The sequence below is a fragment of the Cynara cardunculus genome (genome assembly GCF_001531365.2).
Source record: "Cynara cardunculus var. scolymus isolate 2C chromosome LG 5, CcrdV1, whole genome shotgun sequence".
Lineage (NCBI taxonomy): Eukaryota > Viridiplantae > Streptophyta > Magnoliopsida > Asterales > Asteraceae > Cynara > Cynara cardunculus.
Window position 1 is genome coordinate 14,412,211 of NC_037532.1, and position 10,254 is coordinate 14,422,464.

The following is a 10,254-nucleotide window of genomic DNA, read 5'->3' on the forward strand; positions in this document are numbered from 1 at the left end:
ATAAGCGCTTACCCGAGTAAGCATTTGGTAAACGGCCCCTTACTTGATTACACCAAGTGATCCTTGATGTTCGTTGACTGAAAGCTTCGTCTTGTATCTAGGGGTGAACATGGGTTAGGTTGGGCGGTTTATGACATTTTTACAACCCAACCCAATTATGGCGGTTTGGGAAATCTCAACCCAACCCAACCCAACCCATTCAAAAGTATAACCCAACCCAACCCTTGCGGGTTAGGGTGGGTTGAGTTGGGTTGGCGGGTTACTAAAATTCATAAAATTGGGAAATGAAATATTATAAATAATATTAAAAATATACCCGACAAAGTCATTCGTTATTATAATCATCCAAAAATATATCTAAATCCGCAAGTCTTGGAATCAAATTTCAAGAGTTTGATACGAGCAACAGACTTCCCATTTCCATATGTCAAAGTATGTGTCCTTGGAAAGATGGTCATAATTCTTCTTAAACATTGAGAGCTACAGAAAGCGAGAAACATAACTTTTAGTATCTGCAACATGCTATCCTTTCAACCCCCTATAAGTAACACAAAAACAAGTCCTAAATCTTGATTACAAATATCACCTTATGACTATTAGCTTTCTAATCTTATTAAATTTATGGACAATTTAATAATCCATGGTATTTCAAACCCGCAAGGGGCTAACTAGCTAAAGCCGTAAGGGACGGACCGACGGGATAAAAAGGATTTCGGTTATAGTTTTCCGTGCGATGGCCCAGGACGAGGCGGTACTTGTGATATTTCGTCTATTAAGGAGGATTCCCCGAATACCTGAAATAGAGATGATCATAGAAAATGTGAAATATTTGTGCAGAAATAGCTAGAACTGAATGCGGAAAGTATCGAGTTATTTATATCGTGGAATGAAGGAATCTTTGAAAATTGAAATTGTGAATTGTAAATTTGTGATGGAGAGAAACTTAGAAAGACGTAACTTGAAGCACGGACGTAGGGACTAGGGTTAGTGTTTCTAATTTATATTTCTGTATATCTCCTTTCGATGAATGCCCGGAAGTGAGTATTTGGGCACAGGTTTTGGCGGTAAAAAAAAATTCTCGTTTGGTCCATTTTCCTACGAACAATTTTTTCAGATAGAATCGAACTTTCGATCGATCCGGAATAGATTTGTTTCTTTATTGAATTGGTTGGTACTATATTAGCTTTTATTATCTTATATCATCAGGGTCTTGAATGGAAATGGAAAAGAGGTGTTTCTAATTTATATTTCTGTTGGATCAACACTTAAGAGGTTTAGGGCTTAAAGGTTATTGGGATAAGGGCTTAAGACCTTAAGGGTTATAAGCAATACAAATTCCCAAACACTTCCTTAATTTTTGTAAATATCATATATATATATATATATATATATATATATCAAAGATTCATATATGAATGTAAGTTATAATTTATAAATTGTAAGTACAAGTTACAAAATAAGATTCACATGTAAAGCTATGTTATGATTCACAAGTTCAAATATAAATATAGGTTAGAAGTTGTAAATTTATCACATACAAGTTACCATTAAAATTCACGTATGAATCTATGTTATGGTTCAGAAGTTCACATATGAACCAACATACAAGTGATTATCACCATTTGATGATGATTCCTTAGGATCATAAGATCATTTGTGTTTGCTTCCATTTCAAACGATCAATAAAATAACATCGATGTTCATATTCGTAAATGAGATTTAGACAACAGAGATTATAGAGTTATCAATGATTTCATCGTGGAAGATTGGATCAAAAAAGTGATCATTATCAATATCCAAAAACGATTACGGAGAAAATAGAAGATATTTGATTTTTCTACATAATATTTTAATAAAAGTGCTTAGAAATCAAAATTCTAATGTAATATATGAGATTGAATCTCATACATACATAAAACCATGCATGCATAATAGAATTTGAGCAAGGTGATTCAATTCAACAATTAAGTGAAGGAATATAAATAGCTTGTGTTCATTGTACACTGTACAAATGACAACTGAAATAAATATCAAAAATATAATGTTAATTAATCTATTTAGATTCATGACCAAGCTCATAATCCTTGATAGGAGGCTGGTTTTTCAATAAATTTAATTCCTCTTGGGTTAAGCTTAAGCTAGCTGCTGCTTTTTCAAGCTCCACTGCCCAGCTATAAATAAGCATGCCAGCAACTGCAACAAGCATCCCCAAAATGTTCTTTAAGCTCAGCTCCGAATCAAATAAGAGCCAGCCCAAGGTCAAGACACACACTGTTTTCATATGACCTAAAACCTGGAACGAAACTGCTGAGAAACGCCCAATGCAAAGGTACTGGCTAATGTTGCAGAAAACTGCCAAGGAGCATGAAAGGAGTATGAACAACTGCAATTTCAACCAATTATTAGTATTAGTATTATAGCACGAATATTTCACAAAAAAAAAAATTCCAAAGTCCAAACGGCTTTTAGTTCTGACACTTACAATCGCTCCAGAAGATATGGTCCTCATGTAACTTAATACAAAATTTCCACTCAGATAGTAGTCGATAAAGGGACCAAATACAAGAAGCGAGAGGGCCTGAATTGGAGCCGTCTTACTCAACAATTCAAATGATCCAACCGAGTACTTATTTTGCAATGACCCTATCGACTGCATAACACATCACAAATCTTTCTCAGATAACTAACAAACAAGTTCACTTCCAATGGTGAGGACAGTGTCTGAGTTTTTTTGTTGCATTTGCCGTATATAAAATATGTTATATACTTTAAAAAAAATTCACTTCCAAATATCCAAAAAGATAACATACAGAGATGAGATATACTAAAAAGAAAGCATGATGAGAGATACAAACCCATGGGAATGGCAAGTTCTAGTGCTGAATGGAAGACTAGTAAATATGCCCCTACTGCCAGATAAAAGAGAATAGTGTACCCCTCTAAGACAAAAAATACATGGTAGTATGGTCAAAATTTGGGCGAGAACTATATTTCATCTTCCAAAGCAAAGTGCAAAAAAAATCAAGCCATTAGTTGAGACTATATTTCATCTTCCGAAGCAAAGTCCAGAAAAAAAATTCATAAAGACACTAACAATCAGAAAGGAAACACTCCCTAACGGTTCTGTCCGGCATTTAAAATTCATAAAACCCTACCCCAAACAGGTAAAGCCCTGCACCACACTAGCCAAATTAAAAAGATAACTAAACGAGCATGCACTTACAATTTGTTGCAATGATGTCGCCACAACTGCTACACAAGCGCATATAAAGCCTTTACCATTAACTTTGACGTCAGTCACAGTGCAAACACCCACGCCGATAACCACAACCAGAACAGAAATTTTAACTTCCTTTGAGTAATGCTTATTGTGAAGGATCCATTCCATTACACATACCACCGGAATCATGCTTAGTTTCGATATCTACAGCACATAAAAGACAATGTCGCTATTAGCTACAATACAAGTGGAAATTTTCCATGCACCACCCATAGGAGAGGGTGGGTGTATGGGATAAGGATTTTTTGTTGATAACTCTAAAACTGGCCTAGAATGGGGTGGCTTGAGAGATTAGTACGAGTGATTGTAATAATTTTCACATATTTCTCTCAGAAGGCCCTTGTTGGAAAAACGTAATTACTATAAAATCACAACAATTTAGCATATTTAGTCATTTACATACAGATTTGTATGATTACAGATGATTGTAATTTATGGTTTGTTCAAAAATAAATTTCAGCTTTTTTTTAATGAGGAATTGCATTAATTTTCCATTCTCCTTTCTCAATGTCACACACATACATATATAGGGAAGGTCTAAATCATCTAATAATCAATGGTCAATATTAGAGTCTCACGTACGGGCAGCTTGCCCACAAATGAGCTGGAGAAGGTACATAGAAAAGAAAAAGGGAGAGCACAGTACAACGGTCCACAATGCATGCAGTCCCCTCTGAGAAAGAGTGAAAAGGTCTTGCTAGCAAAACAACAGCCACTCGATCTTTCAGTTAACTTATAAAGTCAGTCTTGTTTCACTACAAAAAGAAACGAAATTAATCGCGCAAAGAAGACGAAAATTACCACTAACATCTGCAATAGATAGAAGCTTATCATATACTTAGATTCTAAAACATAACTCCTAGTGAAGGACACAGCTCATATATTGATCTAAAACATAAGCAAGTATCAAGGTGGAAGCATAAAAGATTCTTTCAACTTAATAGTAATATATGTGCATGGATGGTAATTTAAGAATCCATACTTGGTAGAATCCGACTGAATTTAGCATGAGGCTGAAGTTCATCCCAGTGATGGACATGTTTGCAACAATTGAAAACCAGAGGAGTTCCCACAATGGAACATGCTTTGATGCAGTGTAGCCAGTAGAATTTGATACAAACCCCACAAGTGCAGTTACAGCAAAGTGGAATCCTGTTAATGTTGTGGCTGGAGAAAAGCAAAATATCACACTAAACCCAGTTAATGAGAGGCATCTATGAAATAAAATCCTAATTTTCGTTGCACAATCACAAAGTTCAGAAACAACATTTGGAAAATTTCAGAGACAACTATCATTACATTCTGACAGATGACCATATAGCTATGTTGAATGCAAGGCACCCTGATTCTCCCATACCCCTATCAGGCAACAAAATTACACCATTGCACATAAATTTTTGCTTTTAGTTGCCTAATTATAATCATAAATGGCATCTAATAGAGGTAGAATTTGGGTGCTTCAATACCGAAACTCCAACTTCATAAATCTTCACCACAACAAATTGTGTTTTCAATGCCTCATATTAGCAGAGGAAAAAAAGAAGAGTGATTACATCAATTGTGCTGAGGAGATAAATTCCTCCCTCTCGAGACAGGACACAAGATATTGCAGGACCACCATTTAAATAACTACTATACGTGGAATAATGGAACATCAGCCACTACCTGATCTAAGGACTATAGAGCTCCAATTAACAGCAAATCAAGACACATCATTCTAAAACTATTCAACTCCGTTATACATAGATGCATACCAATCTTCTCCTACAGATTATCAAAATTTTGTACCTTCAACAATGAGTCATCATTTGACTGCAATCACTAATGACCCTGTTTCATCTAAATCCTTCTATCTATGTCCATTGTGGTAAACTGATCCACACACATATTGTGAACAAATGAAACCATCCATATGCTCTTTCATACAGTGTAAGTAAGGGCATTCACAAATTCTGATCAAGTAAATATCAAAACAGCCAACTGATATCAAGTTCTAGGTACTATGTCGCCACTCAAATCGCCATCAAACAGGTCTCAAAAGGTTGCAACTCAAATTGAGGACAATGATTATTTCACAGAACATGGAACGAACGTCACTATGTAAAGAAAATCAATTAGGCTAAACCAGAAAGAAACTCCAGAAACTCTTTCTATGAGAAGCAAGACTAAATAAAACCTCATGTACAGAACATACTCTAAAGCTATAGCAACCTCAAGAAAGATCCTCTTATGATCTTATCCCCGGTTTAGATAATGCTTGCAGTAAAGAACTCCATGAAGCCAAGATAAACTTAGAGAATGCAATCCACTTCCTTCATGTGCAATCCACAAACATCTAAAGCTTCACATATAGATAACATATGTCATTGCTTATGTTCAGTAGTGCATATGCCTATAAATATTTTTACCAAGTATAATCACTAAAGATCTGTGACTACTCTTTGAAAAAAATAACCATGTCAACCACCCAAGTTGAGATTTCGGAAATCTAAACTGCAATGAGCTAATTCTGTTCTGAGCAGTTGTATTGATCCATTTCAATGAAGGCGATGCAAGAAGAGAAATTACAGGGCTTGGAAACATACTAAGTGAAACCTGTTGCTCTCATGATCTAACCAGAACATACATAAATGACATCCATACACCATAGACAAGCAGTTGTGCCTAACAAATCAGTTATGAATAACAATTAACATTCAAATTAAGTGAGTTGATCATCAGTAAACCCATATACCCACCAAGAAGACCAAACTTTCCATCCTTTATCGAAACCCATCACTCTGTAAAGATAAGGAAACAATAACAGAAACTGCATATCTAGAAAAAGCAATGAATTAAATGGAGAGAGGGTTTTGGTGATGGGATTTATAGACTGACTGACCGAAGGTGAAAGCATAACCGGTGGAGGACATGAGTTGTTTGTTGGTCATAATGATTCCAACAGAGCTTATAACATTCATAGCCCATGCACCCACATCAGAGACGGGTGAAGATTTCTTCTCGTTCTCCATTTCTCTCAGTCTCACACAAGTGTGTAGTCAAATCCTATTGATGAACCACAGATTTCGAATCGAGATCTGTGACACTGCAAATAGAAGAAAAAGGGGCAAAACTATTTATAATTGAAGGGGAAAACGTAAAGAAAACGGCGATTGGGAAAAATTAGCAAAATGCTCAACAACCTACTTGCTTTTTAGTGATGCATCTCGTTTATTGGGATGGGTATGCAACCCTGACCTGATGATGAAGAACTGAAGATGGAAGCATCTGTGAAATGCAAAACCCCCCCACATTGCTCACGTAAGGTATCAACCACTGCGATCTACATGTCAATGCACCTACTTCAAATTCAAATATCTATCTACATGTACCAGTACGCTGTAGTTTTTTTTATCAGCTATACTATAAATTATTCAATTAATTATGTTATAATTTTTTATAATAAATATGCTAAAAAAATTGCATCCAATTTAATATTAATTATATTAATAAAATATTATTCATTTCTCCTATTCAGTTAACTTAAAATAAATTTAATTGATCGGATATGATTAAAATATTATTTCTCTTTTTTTAACAAAAGTTTTAGAGATTTCTTTGAATTTATAGATTTTTATAATCTCTCTCATTTTTTATCCATTTTAATATTAAAGATGGTATAACTGTTGGAGCAACAAAAATATTAAAATATTATTTTTCTTAGGGATGGTGATTTGCCCCGATCCGGTGGAGAACCCGGTTCACCCGACCCGAACGGAGGCGGGGATTCTCCGCTAAAACGGGTCCCGGGGACAGGGCCGGGATCCTCGGTAGACTCAAACCGGGGACGGGGCCGGGGACAGGGGATGTTACTCAAACCGGGACCGGGGTCGGGGCCGGGGATCCCCGGCATAATCAAACTAAAGCATATTTTTTACCGGGGATTGACCGGGGTTTACCGGGTTTTGACCGGGGATTGCTAGAATTTGACCAGGGACGGAATGATAATCCCCTTACCCGCCGGGGACCGGGGCCGGGGCCGGGGGCCGGGGACGGGGATTACAAAACCCGCCCCGTTGGTCATGCCTAATTTTTCTTCAATTTAACATAGCCGTTGAAAATGCTATTAAACAAATATTTTCTTTCACTCAAAACTTGAGCCATCAAAAGTCAAAAGCATTTTATTAATTGATACCGACACAAATAAATAAAATAGAAATGTATTATATGTAGAAATATCATTTCATTGTACAACTAAGATGTATAAGTTAACGTATATCATTTATTTTATTGATTTATTTAAATCGTTAACTATCATTGTAATTTGAAATTGACCAATATTTGTTTTCATTTGCTTACACACACCGTCCTCGGTCTCAAACGGTCATTAACTTCTCAAGCATTTTTAGTCATTTCTTATTTTTTTTATAATTGATGTTCTTGTATAAATGTTTAAAACTTATTTACAAATATTTCAAACATTTTTAAGAAGTACTAGAACGATACTCGTGCAATATATCGGGACACATCTCGATTTCAATGTTTCATTTTATTCTTTACATATTTCGATATAATACGGTTTATTATGTTTTTGAGAAAGCGATAATATTTTTATTTTTGAATATTATATTTGAAAAATATCATAAAAAAATTAAAAATATATATATCAATATTAGTATCAAATTAACTATTTAAAAGTTATAGTTTTTTGTAATTTCTTTAATTCGAAATTTTTATTATAATTTAATTTAACGTAACAAAGTAATTTAATTTAGGTTTAAGGTAATATATTTTTTTATAAAAATAATCATTAAGTATTCTGTTCGAACTCAATTATCATCCTAATTATATTTCAGATTTTTTATATTTAAAATGAGATGTTTATTCTGTATTTGATTATGTTTATCTGCAGTTAGTTACATGAATTCAAAGACAGAGCTTTAATAAGTTATACTTAAGCACAATCTACTTGTAATCTTGAATTTTAAGTAATATGCATCAATAAACAGTACTTCATGCATAAAAAATAGTTTTTAAAAGTTTTTGTCAAATGTTTTATAATATAGTATAGATAAATAACGCTACAAAATCATACACCCTCTGGCTATTTCAACAAGAAAAGCAATCAATTCTGAAACAATGAACGATAATGAGCATTTAATTTGGATTATGTACGGGAGATGAACACATGGTCTATTTAATCATTACAACTCCAAAGGTTACAATAAATACATTCAAAATTCTAGCATGGCCAATGGCAGGTCGAGTTTTTGGTGTTATGCAATGGGAGGATAAGGCGATGGAGGTGAAGAAGAAGAAGAAGAAGAAGAAATAGCAAGGTTCTAAATAGTGTGAGACATGACGTGGCGGAAAGACCAAGCCTCAAGCTTTGGAAGTCATGACGAAGTTATGGTGTTTTTAAAAGCGTGACTTACGGTGACAAATCTCTATATCATATATAATATTATATACATAAACATAAGTCTTCCTCCTATTAATCAATGATAATAAACAATTTAAATTAAATTATAGATTAAAAATTAGCACATTAAAAAGATAAGTTAAATCAAATATCGTATTACTTAAACCACACATTACACCATGGTGTGCCTCAGGCTTCACGTGACATGAGACACAAGTCGTGAGCCATGACACATAATGATGTTCGTTGTGGCCAGCGTTTTTAAAGAGTGGGAACTAGGGGAGGGGGCGAAGAATAGGAGCAAGTGGGTTTTATTTGTTTTTAATGCTTTAACTGTTTGTACACAAGTTTTACATACTTGTACATTTAAAAAAAATGTTTTAAGAGGACCAAAATGGCCCTCACGTGACTATCAGGTGAAGGCATTTAACGACCGGCTTAAGGCCCCTTAGACGCAAGGATGAATGGTGTGAGCAACTTAAAAACACCCGATGTAATTGATGACGCATGTGACTTAACATGTTCACGTTTTTGATGTACATATGGATGATACTTCGGTGGCGATAGCAGAGATCAAAGGGGGTTTGATTGTGCTTTGTGTAATGATGCTTGGGATTGTACTTAGGAATGTGTGGGGATGGCAATTGTAAGGTAGAGTGTGTGTATATACATATATGGGCCTAATTAAATGAGAACTAATTAGTTTATGGTAATTGTGAGATCCAATCTTAACCATAAATCAATAGATAAATTAGGGAATATATAATTTTGGTAATTTTGAATTAAAATTTTAATGTAAGGACATTTTTGGTATTTTAAAACTCTCCTCTCTTCTCTCTCCGACTATCGTCCTCCGGTGATACCACAATGGTATTACAATGCATCATATATATATATATATATATATATACACATGTGTGTGTGTGCTTGGGTATCACATTGAGGTCGTTTGTGTGGTCGATCAGATATGTAACACAGTGGTATCACAATGCATCTTATATATGCTTGGGTATCACACTGTATCTTTTATTTAACAGAATCAATATTTTTAGGTATCACAGTGGTATCACCGGAAGACGGTGGCCGAAGGACGAAGAGATGAGAGATGAGAGATGAGAGAAAATATCTAAAATATTCTTGCATTAAAATTTTAATTCAAAATTACCAAAATTATAAATTTCCTAATTTATCTATTGATTTGTGGTTAAAATTGGATCTCACGGTTACCACAAACTACTCAGTTCTTCCTTGAATAGACCCCTATATATATATATATATATTATATAACTCAAAGAATTGGTTACTCAATTAAAAATTTTGTTTAACAAGGGATTCATTAGACCCAGCACTTCACTATGGGGAGCTCCGGTCCTTTTTTGTTAAAAAGAAAGATGGGTCTATGCGGATGTGTATAGATTGAGAATTGAACAAATTGATGATCAAAAACAAATACCTGTTACCAATGATCGATGACTTGTTTGATCAGTTGGTGGGAGCTAGTTATTTTTCAAAGATTGATTTAAGATCAGGATATCATCAGCTCAAAGTCAAAGAAGAGGATATTGCCAAAACA

The 10,254-nt window shown here is 34.6% G+C and overlaps 1 protein-coding gene across 3 annotated transcripts; it reads right to left on the minus strand.

Moving 5' to 3' along the window:
- Window positions 1-1,932: 1,932 nt before the first annotated feature.
- LOC112512520 (UDP-rhamnose/UDP-galactose transporter 2-like) lies at window positions 1,933-6,595 on the minus strand. Of its 3 annotated transcripts, none has more exons than XM_025118524.1 (6): window positions 6,467-6,595; window positions 6,162-6,365; window positions 4,263-4,447; window positions 3,224-3,424; window positions 2,483-2,650; window positions 1,933-2,380 (listed from the first exon to the last, which is right to left on the minus strand). In XM_025118524.1, exons 2-6 carry the CDS (start codon window positions 6,289-6,291, stop codon window positions 2,054-2,056), a joined length of 1,011 nt encoding a protein of 336 aa, XP_024974292.1. In that variant the 5' UTR covers window positions 6,292-6,365; window positions 6,467-6,595; the 3' UTR covers window positions 1,933-2,053. The 3 variants fall into 3 exon arrangements, with proteins under 3 accessions (XP_024974292.1, XP_024974290.1, XP_024974291.1); XM_025118522.1 differs by having other exon boundaries at window positions 1,933-2,383; XM_025118523.1 differs by having other exon boundaries at window positions 1,933-2,383; window positions 6,463-6,595.
- Window positions 6,596-10,254: the final 3,659 nt, after the last annotated feature.

Excerpts from the sequence above, each read along its gene's own strand:
- LOC112512520 (XM_025118522.1), bottom strand. The coding sequence starts at position 6,291 with ATGGAGAACGAGAAGAAATCTTCACCCGTCTCTGATGTGGGTGCATGG. Across the intron at positions 2,651-3,223 it reads CGACATCATTGCAACAAATT|TCGATAGGGTCATTGCAAAA; the intron begins GTAAGTGCATGC and ends TGTGTTATGCAG. Across the intron at positions 2,384-2,482 it reads CCATATCTTCTGGAGCGATT|TTGTTCATACTCCTTTCATG; the intron begins GTAAGTGTCAGA and ends TTGAAATTGCAG.